The sequence below is a fragment of the Nannospalax galili genome, unplaced genomic scaffold (assembly GCF_000622305.1).
Source record: "Nannospalax galili isolate Female #2095 unplaced genomic scaffold, S.galili_v1.0 scaffold346, whole genome shotgun sequence".
NCBI classification, from domain to species: domain Eukaryota; kingdom Metazoa; phylum Chordata; class Mammalia; order Rodentia; family Spalacidae; genus Nannospalax; species Nannospalax galili.
Window position 1 is genome coordinate 3,751,242 of NW_008357637.1, and position 16,270 is coordinate 3,767,511.

The 16,270-nt window shown below is 36.7% G+C and overlaps 1 protein-coding gene across 1 annotated transcript in view; it reads right to left on the minus strand.

The window, feature by feature from the left end:
- The window catches only part of Sp3 (Sp3 transcription factor), a 53,474-nt gene that overhangs the window by 4,765 nt on the left and 32,439 nt on the right, over positions 1-16,270 (minus strand). Inside the window, exon 4 of the mRNA XM_008855280.3 lies at positions 4,426-4,618. Within this exon, the coding sequence (XP_008853502.1) occupies positions 4,426-4,618 (193 nt within the window). The remainder of the gene's footprint in view (positions 1-4,425; positions 4,619-16,270) is intronic.

Here is a 16,270-nt window from a genome sequence, read left to right on the forward strand (position 1 = left end):
TGAATCAAGTTTTTTTTTAAAGCATGACTTTCTGGGCATAATTATCAAAATCACATTGTATAAACTTTTCAATGTTTCAATAATATTTTTTAAAAAGCACTTTTATCCCCTCCCCAACTCCCCTCCTCCCTCAATCTCAGTCTAAAGTGTAGCCTATAAACCTTCCATAACTTCTAAATCCTCCTGAATACAATACACCTATTGTTTTTCAAGTTTCACTGGAAAAATGCATATTCCCCCACATTTATATTTTAATGTACTCACACTCAGTAGCATGTGAAATTGCCATAGGACAAACAGTGCTAAACGGTGCAGTGCTGGCTGTTAGATGCCAAAGGTGTTCTGAACAGGGAGACATCAATGTGGGCTCCAGTAGTTAGAGAAGGCTTCGTGGAGGAGGTGGGTAGGATTTAGATAGAAAGGAGGGAAGGCATTCCAGGCAGAGGAATAGCATAAGTAAAGACAAGGAGGAGTCATGCTGTTGTCTCAGGGCAAGGATGTCATAATCTAACACAATTCTAGTTCCTGCTCCAGTCCACCCCCAATTTCTAAGTCTCTTTAAAGAGTTGAGTAGAGAAAAACAGGTTTTCCTGGCTCATTTGCAATGCCCAAGTCTTATTGTTTCCATTTAATTTAGCTTCTTAAAATTTGCTTTATTCTTAAATAGATCTAAGGAAAAGCAATGTTTCAGCTTACTGGTATTAGATATTGCCTTCATCATAACAATTTCACAGGGAAGCCAATTGAGCTCACTCACACTCATCATGACTACATGCCCCTCTGCTAAAGCTATTACTCAGATGAATTAGTGCCATTTTGGAAACTCAAAACTGCTATTTCACAAACAGCAAAATTTACCTTCTGAGCACTAACAAAATACAAGACTAAGAAATGAACAGCAACATGTGTTCTCAAAAGACCAAGAAAACTAGCAGGGAAATATTTTTTCAGTTAAATTAGAAGGCAAACATAAATATTCGTTGAAAATGGGATAAGCATCTAAGAGAAAAAAATCAGGGTGAAGGTGCACACAAATACTATATAATTTAAAGAAAAGGCTTAGCAACTTATTAAGGTTCAAGTTTGTACTTAAGAAGGAAATCATACTAGATATGGATTTATGTCATGTCTTATGAAGGGAAAGAACTCTTCAGGTTTAATCATGTTTCTTACTGAACACATTATCATACCACTAATGTCCATTATATACCCCCACAAAACTTTAACAATTTAAAACTTCTACTCCTGAGTTCCTAAACTTGTTCCCAATAATTCCATGACAAGATAGTGACAATAAAGCCAAATTTTGCTTAGGGTGGCAGAAACAAGACTCAAGCCGAAATGCTGACAAAACAAATTTTTCAAAATAAAATTTTAGATGGGCTGGTGCTTAATCCATACAAAACCTATGTAAAAATGCCTTTAGATGTTTGCTTTTTCAATTTTGTAACAATTGTTTCTTCCACTAGTTTCTCCAGAATGGTTTTGCTCAAGAAATTCTGGCTAACTGAAGTCTTAAAAGTATTTTCTTTTTACTTTCTTTTACACCTTGCTCAAAAAAAAAAAAGGTTTCTATAAATGAAATTACTTTTCTATGCCATCATGCTCATTTATGTGTATTAAAAAAAAAATACAAGAAAAAAGGGCCAATATTATATTTTTAAAAAACAAGCTGAAGAACATTCTTAAGATTTACTATTTATGTTAATGTGTCTACTACTAATTAGATACAACAGTTACTTATACAAGTGCCTAACCTAGATACCTCTTGAATTTTATTCAAATGAACTCTAAGAAATAATATTATTCCTCTCTAAGAACTTCAATTTTTAATGCTTAGTATAAACTACTAAAAACAAATCAAAAAATTCTAGAGAAAAAAATTTTTTTAAATATAATCCCTGGCATAGGTAAAACTTTTACTAGCTATCTTAAAAAAAAAAAAAAAAAAAACTTAAATATTTTTTTTTTTTTTAAAACTCCTTTTACTTATATACATTTCGCAAACCACTGACAGGAAGTTAAAGGCAATGTAGAACTGAGAAAATAAAATATTTGCACATATGACATCTCACATACAAATAAACAGATTCACAAGACAATTCACAAAATAAATTTTATAAAATAACCAGAAATGATCAACCTCACTCCAAGCAATTAAAACATACACTAGCTAGAATAAAGTTATTTCTTGCCTGTCAAACTTTTAAAAAGTTTTTAAAAATCATAACTGTTGATCAGTATACAGGAAAACGGATACTCTTAATACATGCTGACTCAAATAGAAATTGACCCAGCAATTTTAGCAGACAATTTCTTTTGATCCAGCAATTCTACTTCTGCCAACATACACCAGTGAGATAATCAGACAAATGTGCAAGGACATGTGTGAGGATTATGACAAACCCCAAACAAAAGGAGACGTCAAATTATTATGTATCCACATACAATAGAATATACAGATAAAAAAATGATAGTGATCAGACTTGGAAGTATGGCCACAAAAATTTTCAAAACAAGACATATAAACAACGAGAGAAAAATGACTCTAAAATATCTGTAATGCCTAGGATATGCACAACAATGTCATAGTGGTTATATTAAGGTGAGATAAATTTGGGTGTTTTCTTTTTGTTTTTCTTTAAAATACTCTCCTGCTCCCTCTGAATTTTTAGGAGCATGTGTTTAATAAGAATACTTCTCACTCCAAGCTGGAAGTGATGGCACAGGCCATTAATCCCAGCACTCAGGAGGCAGAAGCAGGTAGATCTCTGTGAGATGAAGGTCAGCCTGGTCTATATAGTAAGCTCCAGACCAGCTGGAGCTAACAGGGAGACCCTGCCTCAAAAACAAAATAAAACTTAAAAAAAAAAAAAAAAGGCTTTTCACTTTAAAGAATAAATGAAACAAAGACCAGGCCTTGGCCTCCAATTAGACGCCCACAAATAATTTATCTTGAAAGTGCCTCTAAAATAGAGAGTAAATTTCAGAAGTTACTGCCTATCCAGAATTCCACATTAATAAAGTTTAGGCAAATGAATAATTACACTAAGTATAAATACTTAAAAGATCAGGAGCAGAAGCAGACTGATCAATGGGGTGGCAATACAATTATTAAGGCTCTGGAGCATACACATACTTTGTTTTGTTTTTGAGACAGGCTCTCACTACGTAGCCCTGATTGGCTTAGAACTTTCTATGTAGACCAGGCTGGCCTCAAATTTATGGTACTCTTCCTGTCTCAAACTCTCAAGAGGTAATTCATTTAAAGTGTCACTTAGAAGAATAATTGTACTGTTTTCAAAATGTTGGCAGTTATCAGTCCCTTCCCATTTTTGTGGTTACTGGGGACTGAACATTAGGACCTCACTGAGCTTTATCCCCAGCCTTAGTTATTAATGTTGCAAATGAACTGGTCAAAGTGCAAATCAACTAATAAGTCTGACCAAAAGGTGGAAAGATGATCAAGTTTATAAGTGATGTGTATTTACATACAGTTACACTGTCCGGTGTATTTTGTGTACCTAATCAGTACAGAAGGTACTGAGGCCTTTCATCATGACTAAGGATTGGGTTAGCATAGCTTTATCATTCTGCCTTTGCTTTCTAAACCTCAAAGCTGTGCAAAAAAGTACTATAATTATTAAATCTTGACAGATATTTCATTATCAATATGAAATATATCCTACCTGTCCATTTAACACTAACAAATTGCATCTTGCATGATACCAACATTGTTGTTCAGTTTTCTTTTTGTAAACTTTCGACTAACAAATCTTTTTTCTTCCCATCTTCACTATTACTGTACCCATCATTTGCAAATGTTTCTCAACATCAACAACAGGATAGATGTTTCTTTTTAAATTTATGATCTAAGTCACAGTCTCTTAATAGGCTTAATTCATCCACATTTAATGTAATTACTGATCATTTTGAGTTCATTCTGTCACATTATTTTTGTCTTGGGGCTTTTAAAAACAATGAGCTAAAAATACTATAGTACCATTAAAATAAATTCCTATCATTAAGGTCTTTTTCCCCATTTCTGTTGAAAATGGAAGTATTTATGCTTATCAAGTATTTCTGAACCTCTTACTTTAATATAACATTCTCAAGTTAACAATTTTTTTCTCCGTATTTAGCCAAACCCACTGCTGGTTTGCAAACAGGCTAATAAAATGGGGCCTATAAAATCGCATCTGTTAGCAATTTTTCTAAAGACGAAAATTATATTTTCATCAGATGAAAATCTGATTGCATATATTTTGTTTTCTAACTTCTGCCATTCATACAGACACACACCCAAAATGATCATGTGATGAATAACTTATCATAATTGACATGGCATGCAGTATTTTTTAAATTAAGGTGATGATATTAACACTTTATTAAAAAAAAAAAAATACACGGTTTATGTGTGCATACCTCCCACCACCTTCTTTACAGTTGGGACAGGTGCAAGCTACCCTCCGAAGTCTTTTTCCTTCTTGATGTTGTTGGTCCCCTTCTTCATCTACCACTTGTACTCTTAAATGCGTTAGATCATTGGTATTCAACGTAGAATCACCACTGAGCTGCCATTCTTCAGGATCAGGTTCTTCTTCCTTGATCCTAATATCTACAGATTCAAAAAAAGAGAGACATAGCTCACTCCCTTAGAAAAACAACATGTAATCTAAATTTTTCTAAAGTATTATGTAAAGTTTAAAAAAAACAAACAAATCCCTGTTTATAGAGCATACTCACTGTTCCTTGTAGCTTTTTCCTTTCAAAACAATCTATTTTATTTTAAATAACGGATTTAGCAAAAAAAAAAAAAAAAAGGGAACAAAGCCAGAAGCAGAGCTTATTTTTTTTTAAGGATCCAGTAACAAACGTGAAACTTGCCAGGTATGCTTTTAATCCCAGTATTCAAGGAGACAGAGACATCTCTGAGACTTCTAGGGCAGCCTGTTCTACATAATAATCCTGTTTGGTTTTTTTAAATTTATTTATTATTTTTATGTGTATGTGTATTGCCTGCATGTAGGTTAAGTGTACCCATGTCATGCAATGCCCATGGAAGACAGAAGAGGCTGTCAGATCCCCTGGAACTGGAGTTACAGACAGTTGTTAGCTGCCATGCGGGTGCTGGGATTCAAACCCAGGTCTTCTGCCAGAACAGCCAGTATTCTTAACCACTGAGCCATGTCTCCAGCCACCCTGTTTTGTTTTTAAAAAAAGTAAAGTTAAACTCCAATTACAGTTGTTCAATTAGTCAACTGAGTATGAGAGAGTGAACCTAGGGCCTCTCCCCTCTTTAAACTTCTTGTTTTGAGATAGGGTCTCACTAAGCTGCCCAAGCTGGTCCTGAATTTGTGACTGTGACCCTCCTGCCTCAGCATCGCAAGTAGTTTAGGCCTGTGCCACTAGGCCTAGTCTGTTACTAAATCTAATGATCAATTAAGACAAACATATTCTAATACCATTAATATCTTACAAATTTGCATTCATTCTAATTGTAGGTACTACATGAATGTAAGAGAATGCATTCATGGGGCCGGAGATATGCTTCAGTCAGTAAAGTGCCTGCCACACAAGCATGAAGGACCTGAGTTCAGATCTCCATCACCCACATAAATGTTGCAAGCTCAGTGCATACCTGTAATCTCAATGCAAGTGGTAGGGGAGCGGGGCAGGGGATATTATGACTCAGGGTCAGGCAGATTCCTAGTACTTCATTGGTCAGCTAGCCTAGTCAAGTTGGTAAGCTTTAGGTTCAGGGAGACCTTGTCTCACAAAATAAGGTGGAGAGCAATCAAGGCAGACACGTGCCAGTCTCTAGGCTCCAGGTACACACACTCATGTGAACACATACACATGCCCACCCAACACATACAGAATGCATTCATTTGAAACTGTAACAAGAAAACTTAAGCTTTAAAGGCAGTCATTACTAAAGTATTTGTAATGGCTGCAACATTATTCCATCAATTTTGAGGAGTTTTATTATAAACGAGATGGTGGAAACAAACGGCATGGAATGACAAAAAGAGTGGATTTGACAAGAAGTTGTGTTTTCTTGGCGGAGACAAACGTCTTTACTTATGTATCAATAATACATCATTTTCTAAGTGAACCTATAACAACTAAGGTTTTTTCGATTCAGAAAAATGATTTTAATAGATACTAATGATAAAATAACATACTGAATAGGATCCTGTCAAAAGCATAAATTCCTGAAAAACTATATATGCAAGCCAAAAATTTTATTTTATATCTGTATCAGTCACTAATACATGGGGCAAAAATAGGGTGTGTAGGGCTAGGTTATAGCTCAGTAGAGTACCCAGGGTTCAATCCCCAACACACACACACACACACACACACACACACACAAAGAATGTACCTAAATTTAATAATACAAACTAGAAGTTATTATCAACAATCAAGAAGACTGTCTCAAACAATGCTAGTTTACTTTATCGGAATAACCACATTAGGGGCTAGAGAGTTGGCACAGCAGTTAAGAGCACTGACTGCTCTTATAGAGGACCTGGGTTCGATTCCCAGCACTCATATGGTGGCTAACAACCATCTTAACACCAGTTCCAGGGGATCTGACGCCCTCTTCTGACCTCCATGGGCACTAAACAACATAGGTATATTTACACACATGCGGGCAGTACACTCATACACATAAAAATAATAAAGTTATTTTAAAAAAAGAAATAGCCACATTAAAAAAACAAAGGGTAAAATGGGAAGAGAAAGGATTCTAGCCTGGGCAGCAAGATTATTAGTACTAATCAACGACATAAGAACTATTAAAGGGGCTAGAGAGATGGCTCAGAAGTTAAGAGTACTTACTGCTCTTGCAGAGGACGTAAGTTTGGTTCCCAGCACCCATATGGAGGTTAAAAAACATCTGTAACTCTGGCTTCAGGGGATCCAAGCCCTCTTTTGGCCTCTGTGGGCTCTTGCATTCATGTGGTACATATAAACATATGTATATAAACATTTAAAAATAAATTAATTGCAAAAAAAGAAAAAAAATAATTGTAAAAGAAGAACTACTGAAGAAGGTACAGGAGGAGAAGAAAGTTCTTGAGTTCAAGGTTAAGTTGCTGAGTTTTCATAGTCTGAGACGCCTAAGTAAAGAAACTAGACCTATAGGTCTAGAGCTCAGAAGAGAAGTGCATGCTAAAGATACAGAAGTGGAAGTTACCAGGATAAACACTGTCAAAGAGCCCATCCAAATAAGTAGGTAATACCACTCAAGGGACTAAAGTAGAAGGTGGTCTATGAAGACACAACTATTTAAGGCACTTGGAGAAGTCAGCAGTCAAGAAAATGTGCTTCCATTAAAAAAAAAAAAGGATCCATTTCATAGCAAGTAGACAACATCAAATGCTACATATAAATCAAGAAGGAAGGTGGGTACAAATAGGAAAGCATTAATAACAACAAGTACAACTGAGTACATATGGTGGTACACATATGTAAATCCCAGATTTCTGGGGTGACTATGGCAGGAATATCATGAGTTTGAAGCCAATCTGGTCTACATAGCAAGACTGACTCAGAACAATACAAAATGACACAAAAAGATGGAGAAATGTCTCAATGGTTAACAGTGTTTACTGCTCTTGCAAAGGACATGAATTCAGGTCTCAGCACCCACATCTAGCAGTTTATAACTCCTTTAACTCTAGCTCCACAGGGAGATCTGATGCCTCTGGCCATTGTAGGCACTCACACTACATGCATGCTCATACTTGGACACACGCACACACACTCAGAGAAAAACAAGTTTGAAGATGTTTGGTTGAGACACACAAAGAAACATGGCGACAGAAGCTTATAAGCTAAAAGGGACAAAAAGTATTTTGTTCTGAAAAACAGGAAAGGTAAACATATTTAAGTGGTTATGAAAAAGATCCAATGGCAGGGGGAGGGTGTTTCCAAAAGGCCAGGAAGAGATAATCCAGAGCATACTTACAGGTTGAGCTGATAAAGCAGTCACTTTCTCCTCTATTTGATGAAGGACAAAAAGAGCTCATTCCCTCAGCGAATGGCTATTTCATAACTATCTATTACAGGCCTATATGCAGAGTGAGTTTCATCTCATCACTGAAAATTAGGAAAAAAGTCAAGGATATATAATCTGATGTTTCTGTATTTTCAATAGAGATGGATGAATAAAATCATTCCAAATTATATCAGCTTCTGCCTTTTTATAAATCAGGCATCCAACTATCATATCATAACAAACACCACACAAAATAGTTATATAGTACTAGCTCCCACAAGCTGCATAACGGCAGCATACAGATTATCATATACAAATTTGGGGGAAAATTGCCTATAAATGCGAATTTTTATCAGATGTTTAAAAAAGCTACTCACTTTCATTTAACCTCATTTAAATCTTCTATGACTATTTACTCATCGTTTGTGATAAGTGGGTAGGGATAAAAAGCAAGAGCAAGACACTATCAAAAATACATTTTTTAAATTGGGTATGGTGGTCCATGTCTGCAAACCCAGCTCTTGGGAGGCTGAGACAGGAGGACTGCTCGAGTTTGAGACCAGTCTGAGTTACACAGTGAATTCAGGCCATCTTGAGCCTCAGTGTGAGAATCCATCTCAAAAACAAAAACAAAAACCTTGGAGGGGCAAGAGAGATGGCTCAGTGGTTAAAAGCACTGGCTGCTCTTGCAGAGGACCAGGGCTCGGTTCCCAACATCCATATGACAACTAACAACTGTCTATAACTCGGGTTCCAAGGGATCCAACATCTTCTAGTCTTGATGGGCATTGCACATACATGGTACACTTATGTATATGTACTCATACACATAAAAAATTTTAAAACAATTTTATAAAGAAACAAAAGAAAGTTAAGAAATGTAATTCCAGCATTAAGGAGGCAAAGCAGGAGGACTGCTACAATTTTAAAGCCAGTATGGTTTACATAGTAAGTTCCAGGCCAGCAAGGACTACATAGTAAGACCATTCCAAGAAAGGGAAAGAAATCTATCTGAACAGAAGTATTAAGACTTCAAGACCAGACAGAAAACACACACACATACACACACACCATGGGAAGGAACGAAATGCAACCTGTCTGAGGACAAACATACTTCAGGACATTCTTATTCATCTCTATTGCTAATTCTCTTCCTCAAACTAAATAAATATGCTTAAAGAGCATGTCACAGAAACAGCTGCTAACAATTTAGTTTTCTTTCTTACTGCATCTGGATAAATCATAGGCATAGAACTTAGCAGGTCCAAATGGAACAAGTTCGTCCACCAAAAAGAAAAACAAAACAAAAAAACTTATCCTTGCACCCCCCCTGACTACAACAACCTAATTATTCAAACTATCAACTTCAATAAAGTCCTGCCAGTTCATTTCCAGGCTCTCATATCTTTCTCCAAGTCATCTACTTCTAAACTTGCCAAATTTGTTCCTAAATAAAAATGTACAACTTTTTCTTGATTCAGTATAATACACTAATTTCCTACTGGATTGGATAAAGTTCAAAAAAAACAGGGAAGAGAAATTTAGGGCAGTGAAAATACTCTATAGTATTATGATGGGTAGATATGTGTCATGCAGTTCTCCAAATCTACAGAATGTCTACTATCAAGAAAGAACCTGGCTGATAATGATGTGCCAGGGTCAATTCAAACACGATAAATATGTAACTCTAACAGTCAACACTTCTGAAAAAGATAATGACTAGGTACAGGCAGATTTCTGGGTTGCTCTAAATAATCAATGTCTTGATCAGGATGGTAGTTTTTCACATGTTCATCTTATAAGATACAACATTAATGCACACATGATTTACAATTTCCTGATTATACTTCAATTTTTATATGACATTCTCATCTCTATTTCCCAGTTTTTCACTGATGTCTTTATCACATTTACCTTTAAATTAGGAAACAAATAAGCGAATATGCAATAATTGGTGGCAATCAAGTATTTAGAAGAAAAAATAGGGTAAGAAGGGATAGAAAGTAAAAGGAGTAGCTACTATTTTAAATATAGGAGACATAGTTTTTGCCAATGTGGTGGTATTTGATCTGAAGAAGGTAATGGTTGTGCAAGTGTTTTCAAAGCAGAAAGAAAAACAAGCTGGACGTATGCTGCGTGTGTTCAAGGAAAAGGAAGGAGGACTGTGTGGCAACACTGAGTATGAAAGAACAGTGTTAAAACCAAAGAGGTTTTAAAAAAAAAAATAGGGGAGTAGAAAGGGAGAAAGAAGTATATGTGCTCTTTCCTTCCTTTTTTTTTTTTTTTTTTTTTTTTTTTTTTTTTTTTTGTCTTTTTGAAACAGGGTCTCCCTGTAGCCCCAGCAACTCACTTATGTAGACCAGGCTGGCCTTGAACTCACAGAGATCCACCTGCCTCAGCCTCCTAGTGCTGGGACTACAGGCACGCGCCATCACATCCAGCTGATATGTATTTCTTTACAGGTTATTATAAGAACTTCATATGTTATTTTGAGGGAGGAACTGAAAGAGGTGACATAATTTTTAATTGCACTTCATTAAAATAAACTCAGGATCCCAGACGCTGTATAAAAGTCTGTCAGGGGGCTGGAGAGATGGCTAAGAACACTGGTTATTCTTGCAGAAGACCTGGGTTTGAATCCCAGCACCTACATGGCAGCTAACAACTGTCTATAACTCCAGTTCCAGGGGATCCGACAGCCTCTTCTGACCTCCAAGGGCACTGCAGGACACAGGTGCACTTACCTACACGCAGGCAATACACATAAAATAAAAATAAATAAATTTTTTTTTTAAAGTTTAAAAAAGTCTGTTAGGAGACAAAAGCCAACATAGGGATACTAATATTAGGAGACTATTATAAATTACTATTACAAATGACGATAGCAGCCACTGGCCGTGGTACATGCTTGTCATCTCAGCTTTAGAGAGGCTGTTGCAGAAGGACCCCAAGTTCAAGGCCAGCCTAGACTATACAGTAAATTCCAAGTCAACCTGAGCTATATACATAGTAAAACCAAGCCTTTAAAAAAAAAAAAAAAAGAGACACACACACACACACACACACACACACACACACACACACACACACACACACACACACACGGGGTGGGGGACCATGACTAAAATTGGCGAGGAGGTTCCAGGTTGTAGAATGAATCAGTCAAGAAATATTCTGAAGGGTCATACATGATGGCACATACCTTTAATCCCTGCACTCTGGAGGCAGAGGTGGGTGGATTTCTGTGAGATCAAGGCTAACCTGGTCAACATGGCAAGTTCCAGGCCAGGCAGATCCTGTCTCCAAAAACCAGTAAGACAAAACAAAACAAAAAGAAGTATTTTGAAGGTAGAGTCATAGATAGTGGAAATAGTGATGAGGTTGTCATACATATAAGGTATGAGAACAGAAACAAGTTTACACACTGGAGGGTTTATCTTTAGTACTTAGAAAGATTGTATGTATTCTTTTTGAAAGGTACAAAGTTGTGGGAAGGGGTGAAAGTTTTGAGATGTTTAAAATCTCCAAATGAAGACAATGATCACAGAGTTGATGGCTCTAGAGTTAAGGTAGAATACTTACCAATTTATGTAATTTAGCATACAGAGTTGGTGTTAAGAGCCACATAACTCTATAGGCACTACACCATTAACAAGTAGAGGCGATTAAGTGCAGAAAGTGAGGGTCTAGGTAATGTAGCTCAGTAATCAGAGTTTGTGTAGCATACTCAGGGTTCTAGGTTCAATTTCTAGCACTGCAAAACAAATCAAAACCAAAGCAAGGAGGGGCTAGAGATATGGTTCGGCAGTTATGAGCACCGACTGCTCTTGCAGAGGACCCAGGTTCAATTCCCAGCACCCACATGGTGGATGACAACTATCCATAACTCCAGTTCCAGAGGAAGCCAACACTTGCTTCTGATCTCCAAGGGTACTGCATACCATAACATTTACATACATGCAGGCAATATACTTATACACATAAAAAAATAATATTTTTAAAAAGGCAAAGCAAAGCAAGAATCACCAGTGAAGGAAGAAAGCCAAATGAAGAAATTATTTTAAGAACATGATTAACTATGTTAAATGCTTAGTAAGTCAAATAAAATGAAGACAAAGAAACGACCCTTAAATGTAGTAATCTAGTAATGACTTTCTTGACAAGAGCAGTTTCCATAAAGTAAGTAAAGGACAAAACTCTACCTAGAGTAAATTCAAGAGAATGGAAAGTATAACCAACTCTTTTCCAAGAGTTTTGCTGTAAAAGCAAGCACTTTTGTTTACATCTAAAATGTCCCTCAAAGGTCCAGTGGTAAAAGCTTGCTCCCCCCTTCCCCACAATGCCACCCACCCGAGGCTGCCCAGACCCCCTGTGCCATGATCCAGTGCTACCTGATGGCAATTCTATTTATTTCGGAGTTCTGAGGCAGTGGATCGCCCTCCACAGGGACTGGTGGGCTGTGGGGTGGGCACAGGTGTGACACAGTGCTTTATCATTTTCAGAAGGAAACATGTCCAAAAGTCTAAATATAAACGCATTCAGAGATTTAAAAAATAAAAAAAAAAAGCTTGCTCCCCAGGGTGGTACACTGGAAGGTGGAGGAACCCTTAAGAAGTTGAAGGTCATTATGCCCAGCTGAGCATAGTGGTAAATACTTATAACTACAGCACTTGGGAGATGGAGGCAAGAGAATAAGAATTCAAGGGTAGCCTGGGATCAAACAACAAAACAGCAGCAACAAAACCTTTAGGTCACTATGGGCATATTATCCTTGAAGGGGATTGTGGAACTGAACCCTTCCCTCTTTCTCTTTTTCACTTTTCAGCCATAAAGTAAGCAGTTTTGATCTGCTTAACACTCATACAAAGATGTGTTACCTCACCCAAAACAAGAGAGCCAATAATCACAGACTGACGCCTACAAAACTGTAAGCCAAAAAAATCTTTTCAAAATTGATTACGTCAATTATGTTATAGTGATGAAAAGTTGACTAACACAACAAGCATTATAGAATGTCAGTGCATTTCCTATGATAGCCCGTGGAAGTAGATTTTAACACAGGAGTACCTGAAATATCACAAACTACTTTTATACTGGGTAGCTATACCTGTACTATATGTATTAGCAGTATAAAAAGTAAAGACCCTTATTTAAGTGACTTGGTATTTGAGGAAAAACAATTTTAAATGGAAAAAAAAAGCAATAGAAATTCAAGGTTATCTACATAATACATTTAAGAACTTCAAAAAATAACAGCACTGCTATGGCTGCTTTAAGGTCTACTTAAAAAAACAAGCTATGAGGGGCTGGAGAGATGGCTCAGCAGTTAAGAGCACTGACTGTTCTTGTAGAAGACCTGGGTTCAAATCCCAGCACCCACATGGCAGCTAACAACTGTTCGTAACTCCAGCTCCAGGGGATCCCACAGTCTTTTCTGTTCTCCATGGGCATCGCATGACATGGGTACATTTACCTACATGCAGGCATAACACTCATACACATAAAATAAAAATAATAAAGTACTTAAAAAAAAAAACCAACAAGCTATGAAAGGTAGGATAGTATGTATGTGTTCAAAGAAATCCTGCACATATGAAGAGCTTTTCTCCTTTCAAAAAGGGAAACCTAAAATTTAAATGACGAAACACACACACACACACACACACACACACACACACACACAAAATATGATTTCAGAGATTAAAAACAATTTTCATTATCAATTAAGCATTAATAACCCAGAATACATCTAGATTTCTATTAAAAGTAATACCAGTAAAAAGATCATAAAGATCTTTTCCTAAAACTAGCAGCTAATTATGTGTCAACAGAGCTAAGAGAATATTTACAGTTAATTCTTAACTGTTTTATCAAGTCTGGATTGTGTATATTTAATATAAATAGCAAACACTAAATAAATATGAAATTACAGTACTGTTGATAAAATGAGACATTCTCCTTTATCAATAGTGCATCATTAGGATTTTGTTTTTATCCAAATCTGTCTTCAGTTTTTACAAGCACTGAAGAAATTACTTCATTTGATTCTAAAAGTTGTATTTACATCAGTTTCACCTGCTATAAAAAACTACATAAACAGAATTATAGGATAGATTCTTAACTATTCAGATTCCTATGGGCAGAGCTTACCTCCCCCCTAAAATCTTCATTTACAATTTTTCCTTTTATTTTATATGTGTATGAATGTATGTTAGCACACCATGTTGTATAATTCCCGAGGAGGACAGAAGAGGGCGTCAGATCCCCTGGAACTGGAGTTACAGATGGCTATTAGCTGCCATGTAGATGCTGAGAATTGAACCTGGGTCCTTTGCAAGAGCAGCCAGTGCTCTTAACTGCCAAGACATCTCTCCAGTGCCCCCAATTTTCCTTTTAAGAAATGGGATCCTAGAAATTTCAATGGTCTAATCAAAAGCATATAAAACAAACTTTTTGTTGTTGTTATCTTGAGAAAGGGCCTCGCTAGTGGCCCAGACTGGCATGAAACTCACTCTGTACTCCAGGCTGGCCTTGAATTTGCAGTATCCCTGTCTCAGTCCCTCAAGTGCTGAGCTTAAAGACGTGAGCCACCATGCCTGGTTCTAAGGGTCAGATTTTGAAACTAAATTTTATTTTGATACTTGTAAAGATTATCAAAGATAATCTATGCTGTATAGTCTCAATTTTAAGATTAATCTTCCTCCAAGCCCCAACTCTTTAGATTTGGATCATTACTCTTCTATAACTGTTTCCTTCTTCCCAACTATAAGTAATCCTTTATTAGCCATCTATTTTTTATTGTATCTTTTTAGATGACCATCAAAGCTTTTCCACACATTTAGAGATTATATATGAGCAGACTTACTCTTCTGACTAAATCTAGATAAAACTATCTTCTTTAATATACAAACATACATAACAAATACACGTGGAGATAACTGGTTTTTCAATATACCTTACAAAAGATCTCACTTTGTTGTCTTACCACAAATGTCAAAAAGATCATGTGACTAACAGTAATATACTATACTATGAATAGTAAAATATTTGCTTCACTTTAATCTGAAATTCTACATGAATCTGTGTTCTAAATCTATCAGACAATGATGACAGTTAATATGTATTTTAACTACTTATCAGGCACTATGGTAAGCAGTGCCTTAATACTTATTACCTTACTACATGCCCTTAAGTACCCTAAGCTTTGTAATTTTTTTCTAAATGATAAAGATTTTACCTAGTTTCCACTCAGTTACACAGAATGAACAAAGTCGGTTCATAAAACAAAACAAAAAACATACAAAACCATATTACATGTACTTATTTACTTATTTATTTCTATTTTATGTGTTTGAGTGTTTTGCCTACATGTATGTAAGTGCATCTATGCCATGCTTGTGGAGACCAGAGAGGGCGTTGGATCCCCTGAAACTGGAGTTACTGTTAGCTGCTATGTGGATGTTGGGAATTGCTTCAAAGAGCAGTCAGTGCTCTTAATCACTGAGTCATCTCTCTAGCCCCTATATTACAAGTATTACTACTAAAGATTAATTTCTGAGGCTGCTGGGGAGATGACTTGGTGGGTAAAGTGTTAACTATGTAAGCATGAAGAACTGAGTTCAAGATCCTCAGTACCCATGTAAAAAGCCTGGTACAGTGATGTGTGCCTGTAATCACAGTGCTGGAAAGGTGAAAACAAAGGATCCCTGGAACTTGTTGGCTAGCTAGCCTACTCAAATCAGTGAGCGCCAGGTTCAGTGAGACTCTGTCTCAGAAAATAAGGTAAAGGGCTAGAGAGATGGTGAAGGGCTAGAGAGACGGCTCAGAAGTTAAGAGGTTAAGAGTGTGTACATTGCTCTTGCAAAGGACCCAAGTTCAATTCCAAAGACCCATACATCCATCTGGTGGCTCACAACTGCCTTATATAACTCCAGCTCCAGGGAATTGGGCACCTCTAACACGACTTTAAAATTTGAGATGGATAAAGAAATTTTAGTCTATCCCTATAATGGAGGTATTATGAAAATGTCTTAAGATGGGCATATGGTGCACACCTTTAATCCCAGTAAGGAGGCAGAGGCAGGCAGATCTCTGTGAGTTCAAAGGCCAGCCTGGCCTATATAGTGAATTCCAGGCCAGCTGGGGCTACTAGAAGACCCTGTCTCAAAAAGACAGAAAAAAAAAAAAAAAAAGGGAAAATGTCTTGTTGAGCCGGGCTTGGGGGTGCACACCTTTAGTCCCAACACTCTGGAGGAAGAG